Source organism: Camelus ferus, chromosome 1, assembly GCF_009834535.1.
Source record: "Camelus ferus isolate YT-003-E chromosome 1, BCGSAC_Cfer_1.0, whole genome shotgun sequence".
NCBI lineage: Eukaryota > Metazoa > Chordata > Mammalia > Artiodactyla > Camelidae > Camelus > Camelus ferus.
In genome coordinates, this window is record NC_045696.1 from 70,439,587 (window position 1) to 70,456,466 (window position 16,880).

Here is a 16,880-nt window from a genome sequence, read left to right on the forward strand (position 1 = left end):
GTTATTGGGACATTTAGGCTTGTTCTAAAATTTTTTAATTATTTAAAAAATGCTGTCATAAGCATCCTTGTGTAACACTTGGCACACACTCTTCATGTTATTTCCACTGCATGGCATTCTTACATGATTCCCTGCTTATCTGTCCCTGCTTCTAAGGGTGTGGGCATTTATAAACATGTAGCAAATTTTTCTCCTGACAAGTAAGATGGATCCACAAACCTTTTTCTTATAATTCTAAAGTCCAAAAAGCTCTGAAGCCCAAAATGTTTCTTTTTAAAAACTTTTGGCACCAAAAGTTATCTAACATCAAAACCTGACCTGAACTGAAGTGAGGCTATTAATAGTTTTTATTTACCCTACATAAGCATGTGGTTATGGAATGTTGCCCTAGATTCCCGCCACTCCCGCCCCCTGCTCTGGGAATGTTATATAACATACAATATATGCACCATATTACCTTTATTTAGTACTTCAATGACGCCGTTTTATTGTCCTCTAGTTCCCTTCCCCCTTTTCATTAGAAGTCGCTCATTGTTACTGTCTTACTTCAGGCTGCTTTTAAGATTTCCTCTTTATCTCTGGTTTTGGGAGTTTGATTATGCTGTGTCTGAGTGTGGTTTTCTTTGTATTTATCCCACTAACTAGTCTGCTGAGTTTTTGGACATATGGGTCAATTTTTTTTTTTTTTTACCAAATGTGGGAAATTTTTAGTCATTGACCACTCCCCCTACCCCAGACTCCTCTCTCCCCCCTTGCTTTTTAGAATCCTAGTGATATGTATGCTAGACTCCTTGATATTATTTCACAGGTTACCAAGGGCTCTCTTCACTTATTTTCAAATCTTTTAGTCTCTGTGCTTCAGTTAGGATTATTTCTATTGAACTGTCTTCAAATTTACAGATAACATTTATCTCAGTGTTAAAAATGTTGATATCTAATGAAATTTTCATCCTAGATTTTTTTTAGCTCCAGAATTTAAATTTGGTTTTATTTTATTTTAGAGTTTCCATCTATCTGCTGGGATTTCCCTATGTACTCAATATTCTGCTTTAACATATTTAACATATTTATAATTTTTAAAGTCCTTGACGGCCAATTCCAATATCTAGGTATCCATAGGTCTGCTTCTACTGATGGTTTTTTCTCTTAATTTTAGGTTACATTTTCCTTCTTCCTATTGAGCCTATGATAGTTTGTGTTTTGGCTTTGTTAGAAAGCATTTAGTCTTGGAGTAGCCCTTAGTCCTAGGGCATGGTCCTGCTGCAGCTTCAATACAACAGCTGAGGTGTTTATCATTGCCTCTAATTTGGCAGAACTCGCACAAATTCAAATTCAACACTATGCTGCTGATATTTCTATTCAGTTCCTTAGTTCTCCTGAGGCTACTTTCTGCCTGGTTTCTTGAAGTATGGTTTTGTATATGCAATTTAGAAACCTATAAAAATAATTTTGGGCTCTCTCTCCACTGAGTCCCTTATTTCTGAGATTTCCTCTCTCAATTTACAGCTGCTTTGGTAGTCTTGAACTGTTTCTTCATCCTAGTAAGAGTACTACTTTATGTTTAAGCTCTGTTCCCCCAAGGCAAACTGAGAAGTGCCCCACGGGTCAGGGTTAGAAAAGCTGCTTAAATATACAGCTCCCCTAGTTTGCTTCCCTTCTTTGAAGGTTGTGTTCCCAACAGTTTCTGCCTGCTTCTGGTTGCTCTCTAAACAATTTTGTCTCCATTATTGTTATTGGTAGAAGGGTTGTCCAATTCAGGCTGCCCTGCCATTGGAATTCTGTATTACATTTCTTCAGATATTTTTTTCTATGCTATCCCTGCCCCTACTTCTTCCAGAACTACAATTACATGTATATTTTGCTACTTGAAGTTGTTCCATAGTTCACTGGTGCTTTATTCATTTCTTCTCAGTATATGTTTCATTTGGGATAGTTTCTATTACAGCACAGTCAAGTTCACTAATCATTTCTTCTGCAATGTCCATTATGCTGTTAATTCCACCCATGTGTTCTTCATCTCATACATTGGAGGTTTAATCTCTAGATGTCTGACTGGCTCTTTATAACTTACATATCTCTAATGTGTTCAACCTTTCTCTAGCTTTTTGAACATATGGAATACAATTATAGTAACTATTTCAATGTTCTTGTCTACTAATTCTATCATATTTGCCATTTCTCGTTCTATTTCAATGAACTGGTTTTTTAAAGACTGTTTTTAAAGAGCACTTTTAGGTTCACAGCAAAACTGAGAAGAAGGCATAGAGACAGTGCATATATGCCATGTTCCCACAGATGCATAGCTTCCCTTATTACCAACATCTCCCACCAGAGTGGGACATTTGTTATAACTGATGATACATTACATCAACACATCATTATCACTCAAAGTCCACAGTTTACATTAGCATTCACTCTTGGTGTTGCACATTCCATGGCTCTGAACAAATGTGTAATGACATATATCCACTGCTATAGTATCATACAGAGTAATTTCACTGCCCTAAAAATCCTGTTCTACTTATTCATCATTCCTCCCCTCTCCCTGGAAACCACTGATCTTTTTACTGTCTCCATAGTTCTTCCTTTTCCAGAATGGCATAAAATTGATTTTGTTTCTTTTTATGACTTGTATTTTGCTGCTTTCTTGCATGCCTTATAATTTTTCATCAAATGCCAGGCACTGTAAATTCTACTTTGTTTGGTTATTTTCGTAATCCTTAACATATTCTTGAACTTTGCTCTGTGACATTGTTAAAATACATGGAAATAATTTGATGTTTTTAGGTTTTGCTTTTAAGTTTTGTTAGGTGGGATCAAAACAGCAGTTAGTCTAGGGTTAACTTTTCCCCCAATATTGAGGTCAAAACCTTTGTCAGTACTCTCAGTGCTGCCCTGTGAATTATGATGTTTTCCAGGCTGGCAATATTCCTGATTCTATATGAATCTGGGGCACTGCTACCTCTAATACTTGGAGTGGTTCTTCTTCTGGCTTTGAGTAGTTTCCTCATACACATGAATAGGTTAGTATTCAACTCAAAGTTGCCTTCTGCAATTTCTGGAGCTCTCTATCTGCGTAGCTCTCCCCTGTTCAATACTTTGGTCCTGTGAACTCCAGCCACTTGTCTTCCCTGGACTCTGAGCTCTGTCTCAACTCAGAGAGACTGATGAGTTCTGCCTTGATTCTTCTTCCCTGCTGTTTCTCAGGGGTCATTCTCCTTCACTGCTTGAGGTCAAATGTCTTGAGAATCATTGTTTTATATGTTTTGTCCATTTCTCCCCCCCTCCCCAAACTCCTAGTGCATCCTGTCAGAAATGCAAGTTCCTGTATTACCTTTCTGAAAAATAAAATTCTGAATTCTGAAACATATCTGGCCAAAGGGATTTGGTTTAAGGGACTGTGGACTTGTACAAATATGCATTTCCACTAGTAGTGCATAAAAGTAACTGTCTCCTTATATCCTTATCAATATAAATGCATATGTATTATTTAATATATGCCAGTTCAATACATATTTTTAAAAATTTGCCAGTATAATGTAAAAAATCGCATCATATTGCTCTTTTAACTAGTATTTCTTTGATCACTGGTAAAGTTAAACATTTTTTCACATTTTATCAGGCAATAAAAAAATTTTTCTTAATGTCCTTTGTCCATATTTCCATCAAAGCATTAGTTTTATGTAAATTCTGGAAACACTTTCTTGGTACTACTGCCATCCATCGATCCCTTGGATACAAGCTTTTTCTGGATCAAGTGAAATGAACAAATTTATAGAACTTTAAGAATCTGATTGTTACACTGCTCTGGCAAAGAGGTGGAGACTTGGCTGGTAACAGAGGTGTGGCTGTCTACCCATTTTCCACAATCAAAATCAATGGATGGATGGTATCAATCCCCTTGTTTTAAACCCTTCTTATTCTTTAAGAATATAAATTAAACCTTTTACTTGAGTCTCACAGGCTAATAAGGATCTAGCCTGGCCTACCTCTTGAACCTCATTCCTTGCCATGTTCTCCTTTAGTCACTATGTTCCAGACTGATCTTTTTTCCGTTCCTTGAACAAGTTACTGCCCTCATCAGTTCCTTTGTGTTTGCTGTTCTCTTTTGCTTGGAATGTTCATCCCAAGGCTGTACCTTCTTATCCTTCAGATCTTAGCTAAAACATCATCTCTGCAGACAGATATTCCCTGACCACCTAATCCAAAGTAGCTTTCCCCTCTGTTCTTCCTATACCATTCTGTTCTTTCCCTCTACAGCACTCACATACCTATTACAATTTGAAATTATAGACTTGATAGTTTGTTTATCTAGTTACTGTCTAGCTCTCTTACTAGATGGTAAGCGACATAATGTTGGGAACTGTTTTTTGTTGTTGTTGTTCACCAATATATACCTGGTACCAAGAATAGTGTTGGGCCCAAAGTAGGCATACATTATATACTGGTTGAAGTAATGAATCAGTTAATACTAGGGTATAATAACAAGATTATTGGAAAAATGGGCAAAAGTCTCCTCAAAAAGATTCATTTATATTAGGATCACTTATCACCTCTCTGCACTTCTGAGATATATTAATCTTCATTTAATTTGTAAATTTAATTTAGAATATATTCTTTTGAGAAATGCTACTATCACCAAACTGAAACCTCATTTTTTAGCATTTAATTTGAATCTAACATATTTGTAACAGGGAGCTAATATTCTTTTAAAATGGACAAATGAAAACAGGGTATTAATAGCAATGTTACTATTTCATTAAACAGCATGTAAACCAAATCTCTAATTTATAGTGAGAATCCAAATAAATAAGCACTGTACAGTGGTTAATGGAAAATGATGACCAGTGAGCATAAATAAATGTCATTTACTGAATAATTTCTTGGAAGTTGTAAACACTTCCATCTGACATTATTTCTAAATTTACCCCAAAGACAAAACATTTCTTAGACAACTCTGAAAACCAAGAAATAAAACCAACTCCAAGTGCCAGGGAAAATATCAGCTTATTTCTTTTAATTCTCTCTGCTGTAATTATTAAAGGATGAGTAGGGAGCTATATGCTTATTTCCAATTCCCTTCTTCTTCAGATATTCACCTCTTACTGAAAAAACAAAACTCTGATATTTGACTAATATTCCTAGTTCTCTACTAAGAAAGAATGATATATCCAAATCTTAAAAGATATTGAGCAATACATAATAAACTTTCAAATGAGTCTCTAAATGCTCTTGTTTATTTAAGCTTTAAAAGAAGTAACAACTGGAATGTTTCTGGTACATAATATGTTAGCTTATTACTTATTATTAGCTCTTAGCCCTGTTAATAATATACTAATGTTAAAACTAAAATCTCGTAAATCTTTGGTTATACTTCTTTGAATTTATATGAAGTTGTCTGTTGACCAAGAATTACCATTTTTAAAGTGAATAGCAAGTTAATTTCTTCTCATACTAATCAATGCCAATGAAGATGATTATTTGCTACTATAAATTTAATGAAAGAACAATCAAAGAAAAAAGTACTCTATTCTAATCTACTAGAATATTTCTTGAGAAGATATAATAGCATGATGAGTACTTCAGCTGAAATTAGTTTCTCCAGTGTATTTTATCTGTGGGTAATATGGAGAGAAAGCAAAACAGAAAATCAGACCTGCAAGGTCTACTCTTTGGACCTACATTTCAGACTGAACTACTGTAAGCTTTGGGGGGAAGGGAGGAGAGATAAGGAAAGAAAGAAATTTGAGTCACTTCTTTTACATTTGCTTGCAAAGAATAAAATACTTATTCCAGAGGAAAGCAGGCTTTCTAGGGGAATAACTCCTATCAGACCTGCTGAGAGGCAATTGATCTGTCAGAGTTTTTGGTTATATATATATTGACCAGTTGTGAAAAACAGAAATGAGATTAAGAGATGCAAGAAGAAAGACTTTATCCACCCAAACCACAATTTGAGGGTAACTGTTGCGTCCTGTTGAGTCAGAATCAGTAATTGAAGAAGTAAAAGTCAAGCTATAGAAAAGGATGAACTAAAAAGCTATTTGATAGAAGGATCACATTACAAAGGCAGTGAGAAGCTTCAAATGCATCTGGTATCTACTGGGGCAGAAAGCAGCAGGTGGAAGCTAACCTGCAATCTCAGCTTGATTTTGGAGTCACTGGGGCAGTCACCTCTGCTTCCTTCTGTGTACTGGTTAGGAACTTAATAACCAAAGCTGACAGATTTTCAAAGAAAATTAAGAGAGCAAAGTAGAACTTTCATGAAGTTAAGTTTGATAAAAACTATCATATATAGACTTAGTATTATCATTTAAAATTCTCTTACAGTTAAAAATGTGAATGGCTCATACAACAGTAAGAAATCTTAATTAGCACAGCCAACATGGTATGATATATTTTAGAAATCAGCTTTACTAGGTTTCAATAAAGCCAGAATGCTAAAAATAGAACAGACTGGAGGCAGAAAACTGAGAGTGATGATGATTCTAAAAACTTGAATTCAAATATTGGCCCTCCCTCTCTGATCTTCATACAGTTCCTTCAGCTAAGGTTGTTGTGAAGATTAGCATAAATACATATAAACCATATATTTGATAAATTTCATTTTCTCTTTCCTTGTGTTACTAAACCACTAGATCTTTTTACAGTATCTTAGTAAGAAAAATAAAGGAGACAGACAGCTAGAGGAAAATTTAAGAAATCCAAAATAATTCTCCTCCTAGCTTACTTCATTATCAGGAAGAATCAAACAGAGATTTTTAAGAGGATCTGATTAGTAATCTCACTGGAGTTTCCTAAAGAATAAAAAGGTTGAATCACCTCTCCTGCCCTGCAGACTGGGATAGCCTCAGAAATAAAGCTGCCTTTAATGTACAGGTCCAATTTCAAAATAATTTCCCTTCTCTCAGTGCTCTGAGAGAAGGCAGGAGGAAAGTCAATAGATTATTGTCTTTCTTCATTGTGTGAGATGTGGGGATGTGGGAACATGGCAACCAATGTAATATAATTGGCTTCAAAATTCAAAACGCATCCGTGAAAAAATTCTCAGTAAAACATGAAATAAAAGGAACTTCCTAAACATGATATAAAGGTTATAGACAAAAATCCTATAGTTATCATAATATTTAATGAAAAATTGAACACCTTCCCCCTAAGATCAGTAACAAGTGCAAGGATGTCTATCCTCAACATTCTCATTCAACATTGTACTGGAGGCCAATGCAATGAAAGAAAGAAAGAAAGAAAGAAAGAAAGAAAGAAAGAAAGAAAGAAAGAAAGAAAGAAAAGATGTAAGATTGAAAGGAAGAAATAAAACAGTCATTATTTGCATATGATATGATTGTCTCATGCAGAAAATACCAAAGAATCTATTAAAAAATATTAGACTAGTAAGTAAGCTTAGTGAGGTCACTGGTCACTGGATACATGGTCAATACGCAAATATAAACAGTATTTCTATATTCTAGCAATGAACAATTAGGAACTGAAATAAAAAACAGTAAAAATTCAATAGCATCAAGTCATTAAATACTTAGAAATAAATCTTACAAAACATACACAGGATTTATATGCCAAAAACTACAAAACAATGATGAAATAAATCAAAATGATTTAAATAAATTGTGAGATATACCATGTTAATGGACTGGAAGACTCAATATCATTAAGCTGTCAACTCTCCCCACCTGATCTATATATTCAACACAACCCCAGTAAAATCCCAGCATGATTTTTTTTGTAGAAATTAATGAGCTGATTTTAAAATTTATATGGAAAAGTAAACAGAATAGCCAAATGTGAGAAAGAAGTTTAAAGTTGGAAGACTCACACTACCTGATATTCAGATTTATTACAAAGACATTATTGGAGAAAAGATAAATATATAGATCAATGGCATAGAATAGAAAGTCTACAAATAGACCCACATACGTGGTCAATTTATTTTTGACTAAGGTACAAAGGCAATTCAATGGATATCCATATGCAAAAGAAAGAACCTCAATCCTTATCTCATGTCCTACTGAAAATTAACTCCAAATGCATCAGTAGTTGCCAGGGGTTGACGGTGGGGGGAGAGGCTGACTACAAAGAAAAGTGGTTGTCAAAACTTGCAGAAGGTGAATTTTGCTGTTTAAAAATTATGTATTAGAATATATAATTTCATACATAATACATAATTATAGTTTTAAAAAAGCTATTTTTTTGCCTCTAAGGACTAATTAGGAAGAAAGAAAAAAAAATCTAGTTGGTAATATCCAGGCATATAATCCCAAGTTGTTTATGAAAAGGATATAACTGAAAGAGGAAAGAAATTGAAGTGCCCCAAGATTTAATGCCTTAAGTATCTGCATAAATAAAGGTTCCCCCATCTGCATTTGTATTCAGCTTGGAAAGATAGTAGAAATCACAGAACCTATCTTTCCTTTCCTAAATGCAAACAAGGAAGCATTATGATTAGTTAGTAACATTTTCCATCTGGAAACCACACTGAACATCTGTACCTGTATGTCCTGCAGACATCTCTAACTCCAGCAATGAATTCTCTACCCTATTCCCAAATATGTTGTCTGTTTATTACTTTAAATCTCAGTAAATGGTACTACCATCCATTTGGCTGCTCAAGCAAGAAATCTGAGTGCTATCTTTGACTCCTCCCTCTGTCTTACCTCCTCCATTCAACCAATTTATCACCAAGTTCTGATAATTGTCTTTCAAGCATAGCATCTCTGCTGTAAGCAGAAAAGAGTACAGAACTAGAAGGTGAGCATAACTGAATCTAGAAGGTGAGAGTGGTATGAGATGAAGCTAGTGAGGTAAGCAGGGACCACATTAATTATTCTGATATTTGCAAACGTCTCAAACACATCTCAAATATACATTCCTTACTCCATCCTAACTTTCACCATTCTAGTATAAGTTACCACTTCTTTCCTCAAAATTATTTTAATATTCTTGGTCTCCCTACATTCATTCTTGCTTCCCTTTCAATTCATTTTCTGCACTGCAGTTCTTTTAAAAATATTATTCTAAAAAAAAATACTACTTGATCAAATCATATCATTCCTTCTTTAAAACCTTTAATACCTTCTCTATTTCTTTAGCACAAACAATGAAAATAATACGGTCCCTGTTTACCTACTAATCTCATCTAATACCATTCTCTTTCACCCTCTAGATCCAATCATACTCAATGTCTAGTTCCATGCTTTTTCCTGCTTCACAGTAGGGATGCTTTATGTTTATTTTACATATTAATCCCTTTGCTTGGAATACTCCTCCTCCTGCCCACCCTTGCACTTAAACTTTATCTTCTTTTTTTCCTTCAGGGGCAGCTAAAATGGCACTTCAAGGAAGTCTTCCATGATCTCCTATGTCTAGATTTAGGTCTATTCATTATCTGCTCTTATAGTATAGTTCATCTGTAAGTACCTGTGGTATAATAAAAAAATATTATTTGGTCTTTGTCCCTGGTTCCCATTACACAGTTCCTAAAACTCTTGGACTCCTGAGTGATGAGTGCCTTTTGTATGCTAATGAGATGACTGGTTTCTGGGGACCCCTAGATCGCTTCAGGATGGCAGCTGGTCACCAGGAGTATCAAGCCATGATTAGAGGGTTGGAACTTTCAATTCTCCCCTCCCCATCTTCCCCCCATCCCCACATCTGAGGAGGGGAGAGGGGCTGGATATTGAGCCCAATCACTAACTGCCAGTGTTTAATCAATTATGGCTATGCAATGAAACCTCCAATAAAACTCCCTAACTGTCGAGGTTCAAAAAGCTTCCAGGCTGGTGAGTACGCTGATGTACTGTGAAGGTTGTGTGCCAGGAGAGGGCACAGAAGCTCTGGGCATCCTTCTTCCCCCATGCCTTGTCCTATGCATTTCTTTCATTTCACTATTCCTGAGTTGTATATAATAAATGGGTAAATGTATTTTCTTAAGCTCTATGAGTTGTTCTAGTGAATTACTGAAACTGGAGTAATGGGTCATGGGGACTCCTAAATTTGCCAAGTCAGATAGTAGTGTGTGTAATCTGCACATCCCATTTGTAACTTGTGTCTGAAGTGAGGACAGTCTTATGGGAATGAGCCCTTAAACCTGTGGAGTCTGACGCTGAGTCCTGACAGTGAGTGTCAGAATTGAGTAATTGGACACTCAGTTGATGTCCAGAGAATTGACAGAACTGGTGTCAGAATTGGTGTTGGAAAAGACATCATGTATCTGACATCAGAAAGAACTTGAGAATGCTTATTGAAAATCTATTCATAATTTCATTGGTCATAAATTCCGTAAGACAAATGTCTTCTCTACTACTGTCTCCCCAGCACACTGCCTGGCATGCTGCTCCGTATCTACTGAGTGAATATATAAATTAATGCCTACCACTGGAGTGTAGAAATTCTCAACTGTTACCTGGGAGAAGCTAGGTCAGGGTTTTTTCTCCAGGATCTGCTTCTGATTTAACACTGAAAGCTGATGAAACAGACAGAAAAAAAGCAGCAGGTCCAACTTTTCACTATGCGATGTTAAGGTCAACTACAGAATAGGGTGGCATAGAGGGAGGAGCAGGAAACAGCAAACGTGGAACCACTTCTCACTTTGAAGAGGAAGTACATTTAGAACAGCATGGGGTGGGGTGGGGGTGGGAAGAGCTCAGCGGTAGAGCACATGCTTAGCATGCACAAAGTCCTCGGTTCAATCCCCAGTACCTCCATTAAAAGAAGGAAGAAAGGAAAGAAAGAAAGAAAGAAAGAGAGGGAGGGAGGAAGGAAGGAAGGAAGGGAGGAAGGGGAGAGGAGGGGAAAGGAGAGAGGAGAGAGGGAGAGAGAGGAGGAGAAAGAAAGAAGAGAAAGAGAACGACTCCCCCCTCTTGAAATTCCTTAGGAAGGAGAAAGAAAAAAGACAAAGAAAAAGAAGAAAGAAAGAAAGAAGAAAGAAAGAAGAAAGAAAGAAAGAAAAGAAAACAAAAGAAAAAAAGAAAGGAAGGAAGGAAGGAAGGAAAGAAAGAAAAGAAAGAAAGAACAGCACAACGACCAGGTCACAGCTCTAGTAGCTGCTCCTCCTCCACACTGAGCCCCTTGTGTTGCCAAGTTATGTTCTCCTAAAAGTTACTAAGCAGCAGAGTTCAAGCTCTGCTCTATTGCCTGCTGAAGAAGGAAAAAGGAAAGTCTGTAAAATAAACAAAATTGTATATAGTCCAAAGGCAATGAAAATTTCTCAAATGAACACTATTGCGTCAAATTCTTTGAAGAAAGTTACCCAGCTGGGAAAACCATGCACAGAGCACATGTGTATGTACCTTGTCTATCAGCTGTGTTTAAAAGTGATAGCTCTGCACTCTTCAGCACATACGGGCGTTCATTAGTACCAGAGCATCTGTACTTGCTGACCTCTTACTTAGGAAGACTCATGGGCTTACATACTCTCTGTTCAATCAGAACTTAAGGTTTTTTAAGGGCAGAAAATGTTTTCGGTTTCTCTTAAATCCATTTTTTATTGCTGGACAGAGAGGAGATAACTCCAAATACTAAACAAAACTCAGTGGAAGATGTCATACACTGGAGACCCACCAAGTAAAGCCTATAGGACCTGAAGAAAATGAGGCCAGGCCTAAAGATGCTGTTAAGAAAAGACCATCTCCATCTTGCCACAAAAACAAGTCTTACCTGTGATGGCGTTATCCTTCCCTTTTTAATTTCAGATGAATTTTCACTTAACTTTCCTACTTTGTTACTTGAGCTGCATTTGTAGCATGTCCATCTCGTTTGTCCCTCAATTTCTACGGTGCACTCTTTGTTTTGCAGACAGAATGAGTGATACAAATGACCACAGCTGCAAAATGAAGGCAATCAAATTACACTTTTCATTGTCATAAAGTCATAAACATAAGTTATGTTAGAGTATATTTATGAGTGATAAATATTTCTAATAAGCTGGAATGCACTGATGGCTGTATAGGTTAAGAAACAAAAAAGGAGATTTACTTGGTGCTGTCCTCTCTTTTTTAAAATTCAGACTCACATATTTGTACACTTAAGTTGTAAGTATGAATAGCATCACAGTTCTTTGACTCCAAGCCACCAGGGGATGAGCTGAACTTCTGTTCATTTCTCAAATTATGAAGCATTTTTAGACAGTTTGGAAAAAAGTCAATTGGGGAAAATTATAATTGTATAAGTAGCTTGATAATAACATGAGTAGTCTGCCTCATCAAATTCAAGAGTCATGACTGAGTAACAAGCATTTACAAAAAGGCCAGTGCTACAGTAAATTCTAACATTATTCCTATGAAGAAACTCCCTATGGATTACACTATGTTACCAAACAAGCATCCCAGAAGTGAATGCTGAGTGTCTCAGTCACCTTTACCGATTCCTCCTCATTTTTTCAACCTGAAATGTTGGACCACCTCAGAAGTCAATCCTTTTTTCTTCTATAGTCTTTATAATCTATCTTTTCCCCTACCCTTTCTTTCCCTCTGTCTCTCTCTCTCTCTATATATACGTACACACACACATATATATATACATACACATACATACATCCTTTCTCTTCCATAATCTCCTTTCTAAGGAGCCATCATCCTTGCTAATTTAGTGATTACTTCCAGTTCCATAGCTTTAAAATACTGCCTACATGCAGATGACTGCCAAATTTATACCTTCAGCCCACACTTCTCTCCTAAACCCCATCTGTCTCCTCAAGAGCTCTACTATGGATGTCTAATAGGCATCTTAAATTTCACACACCCTAAACCAAATTCTTGATTTCCACCCTACTCCACCCCACTGCACATTCTCATCCAACTTTCCACATCTAAATAAATGGCAACTATATTCTTCCAGTTTCTCAGGCCAAAAACGATTCTCTTTCTTTCACATCTCACATCCAATCTATAAACATATCTTATCAGCTCATCCTTCCCAATATATCCAGAATTCCACCACTTCCTACCTCATTACAATCACCCCAGGCCACCTCTCACTTGGATTACTGCCATAGCCTAACTGGTCATTCTACTCTCACCCTTGACCTTCACCACAGCAGTCAAAGTGATCCTTAAGACAGGTCAGGTCATGTCAACCCTAGCCTCAAAACCATCTGATGGCTTTTCATCTCAGATTAAGAGTTTAACTCTTTATAATGACCCAGTTCCTACATGATTTGGCTGCTCCTCTTCCTCTCATAAGAGAAGTCATCTCTTATCATTCTCCCTTCACTCTGCCCAGGCAACACTAGGCCACTCACTCGCTACCTGTCAAGTACGCCAAGCACCTGCCTCGTGGTTTCTGCACTTGTTGATCCTCTGTCTGGGGCACTCTCTCCTTGACACTGCATGGCCACTTCCTTCAGGTCTCTGCTCAAATGCCACTTAAATTTCCCTAACAGCTCTTTATAAATTAGTAGCTCCCAACATTCTCTTTCCTGTACACCATGTTTTATTTTATTCATGGTAATTATTACATTTTTATTAATTTTTAGCTTCTCAGCTCAGTCACCTTAACAGTGAAGCTTTTGCTGACCACTCTACATAAAATATTTTTCCCCACAAACACTTTATATCTCACTTAACATATTTTATCTTTTTTCCATACAGGTAGAGTTGGATTTTCCTACTTGGATTTTAATTGGCACCTCAAAATTAACAGCTCTAAGACAAAATTCTTAATTTCCCAAGCTCCTCACGCCAGTTCCCCCTCGTCTTAAGAGGATGGTACCACATTCATCCAGTTTCCATGGCAGTCACTATCTGGCATTTTACTTGTTTTTCTGCCTGCTTCTTTCACTACAGTGTAAATGCCACGAGAGCAGACTCTTTGTTTTGTTCATATGGTACACTATCCCCTTGAACAGTAACTGGCATATAGCAGGTGCTCAATAAATATTTGTTGAATGGGCTCTCTGTGTGATGAGAACTACTTTCCCTTCCAACCACCAAATCTACCCATCTTCCTGTATCTATAATAACAGAAGCTAACACTTACACAGTGCTTACTATATGTCAGCATGGTTACAAGTGTCTTATGTAAATTATCTCGTTTAATCTTCACAAAACCCTATGGAGTAGATACAACTGTTATCCCAATTTAAAGATGAAGAAACTAAGATGTAAAGAGATTAAATAATTTGTCAAAGTCTCACAGCTAGTAAGTGGCAGAGTCAGGATTTGAACTCAAGGAGTCTGGCTCCAAAGTCCATCTTACATTGCCTGTAATCATATATTCTGGATGAGCTGCCTGCTCCTGAGATCAGAGCTTCCACTTTTGCACTAGACTTCTGTCTTTGCACTGTGGCTTTAAATATCATTTATATGCTGACAGTTTCTAAATTTATATTTCCAGGATATGTCTCCAGGTTTCTGACTAGAATAACTGTCTACCTGACATTCCTAGTTGGATGTTTAATCAGCATCTCAAACCTAACACATCTAAGACAAAATTCTTACATTTTCCCAGCTCCTCATGCCTGTTCCTGCTCATCTCAGCGGATGGTACCACATTCATCCAGTTGCTCAGGCCGAAGATGTTTTTCCATCAGTTCATATTTAATACATCAGCAAGTTAGCTCTTCCCTTAAAATACATTCTGCACCTTCACTCCTACCTCTCATTTTGCTCAAATGTCACTTCCTTGGAGATGTTTTTCCTCATTATGGTATCTTAAAATAGCACTCTCACTCAGAACACTTCTTCTTTCTATCCCTTACCCTGTGTTTTATTTCTCTTCATAGCTCTTATTACTCTGTTTATGTATCATCTGACCTCCCTAACACCCCTTCCTCCTGACTCCCATGCAGAATGTAAGGTCTACGAGGGCAGGAACTTTGCCTTGTTTTGTTCACTGCCAGAATGACCACCTGGGGCTGTGTGTCCACGTATATTCCTGCCTGGCAATACCACACATGCACACACACCACAGCATGTAACATTTCCTTCTCTCTCTTACCTAAAGACAATAATTTCATCAGCCATTTCTTGGCGTCTCTTGTACTGCTGCAAACAAATAGAGCAGTAATCCTGCTTGGGATTTAGTCCTCTGGTGACGGAAGCTCTCAGGTTACACAACGACCAATGGAGATCTTGGTTTAGAAGGCTAGTAGTTGTTTCCAGCAGGGTCTATGAAAGACCAAAACAACAACAACAACAAAATGGTTTATAAAGAGAAAGAGACAGAGGGAATGAATGAGGATTATAGCACTTGGCTCATTTTCAACCACAAACAATTGATTTGGAATACATTATAATGACATAAAATTGATCAAACATCAAAACACCTCAGACTTCAGTGGTTAACTTTAATGTGCAGAGTAATGATAAGTTATACATTAAGATTCTTAAAATAATTATTGAAAAGCTGTCACTAGTTTCTACTCAGAAATGTAGATGTCATTCTGTGGGGCTTAATTCAGTACTGATGGCTTTCAAATGACTAGATAAACCCAAATCTATTTACTACTTTTATATAATAAGTTCTCTCTGTATGGCTCAAAGTTGTGCTATAACAAATTGAAAAAAACCCTGATTTTTCAAATAGAAACTGCATCCATAGCAATATTTCACATTAACCTTTCACTGGAAAAGCTAATGGCCATTACTCAGTTTCATCTCCCTTGGGCAGAGAGATCACATTTTCCTCATCAGCACTTACAAGTCATTTGAATCTACTCAAGAGTGTGACATTTGTCATTAAGTCAACATAAAGACATTTCACAGCTATCACATTAAGTCATTTTAAGGCTCCCTGTGCTTATAAAGTATTATGTCCTTACTACATCTCATTCTCAACATTCATATATACCATTTCAATGTGCACTTGAATTCCTTTTTTGTCAGTCCCAAAGGGGAAGATATACTGTTCACCCTCCTTGCTACACAGTCTGATCCTTTAACTTTATCTGTAATGCAGAAATTTTAGTTCTAATGGTCTGTTTTAACTCTTTCCAATCAACCTCATCTTTTCCTCTTCCAAAGTTTGCAAAAATGTTTTGCCTTGCACTCAGCTTTCCTTCTGCTGTCACAGAGTCCGTGCCTGCAGGGGTATCAGCTTCCCTGGGCTATGCTTAGCAAAACTGCAATTCTTACTACATCCTAACAAAAGCTCTGTGCAAAAGCTTATAATCTTAATTGGGTCCCATTTGTTAATTTTTGCTGTTATTTCTATTGCCTGGGTAGACTGCCCTCGGAGAACATTGCGGTATATGCATGGCTGGGACATTGTGCTGTTTACCAGAATATGACAAATTATAATTGACTGTACTTCAATTAAAATAAAAAAAAAGCTGTCACCCAAATTTTTCTTTTTCTCCTATTAAAAAAACAGACATTGTATCTAACATGCCTAAATGGCACTTTTCCTAGGTTGCTTCAAGAGTCACATTGAAGTATAAGAAGAAAAAAAAAAAAAAAAAACTACACCAATCTGGCTCTTACTGAGAATTAAAGCTACAGGCAGGCAGTTTGGGGTTGAGGGAAGACTAATGACCATTTCTGGTTAGTGGCAATTATCTGTTTTAGAATTTTTTTCCCCCTACAAATCCCCAAATCCCAATTTATCCCTCCCATTTCAGCAATGTTAAAAAGAACACTCATTTAATTTTATTTTGTAATTTTCTATACTCATGCTGATTCTTCCTTTTCATGGGTTATATCTCTGCATTCCATTATTTTCCCAGAAAGTTTCTTACATTTTTCATTTGGGAAAAAAGGTATTTGTCCCACTGCCAATGAAACAAAAGAATGAAATGAATCCAAACTTGATGCATTTCCACATCCTAGAATATATGGTTATGTGCGTATAAAACATACATTAATTAGCAGCAAGAAAAATTTAAAATTAAAAAACCACACATTTCAATCTAGTAAACTTCCACAAAACAG

At 36.6% G+C, this 16,880-nt stretch overlaps 1 protein-coding gene across 1 annotated transcript in view; it reads right to left on the minus strand.

Annotated features, from left to right (window-relative positions):
• VPS8 (VPS8 subunit of CORVET complex) overlaps window positions 1-16,880 on the minus strand; it is a 223,049-nt gene that overhangs the window by 32,603 nt on the left and 173,566 nt on the right. The window contains 2 exon segments of the mRNA XM_032482907.1: window positions 11,671-11,836; window positions 14,950-15,119. Of these exon segments, the coding sequence (XP_032338798.1) occupies window positions 11,671-11,836; window positions 14,950-15,119 (336 nt within the window).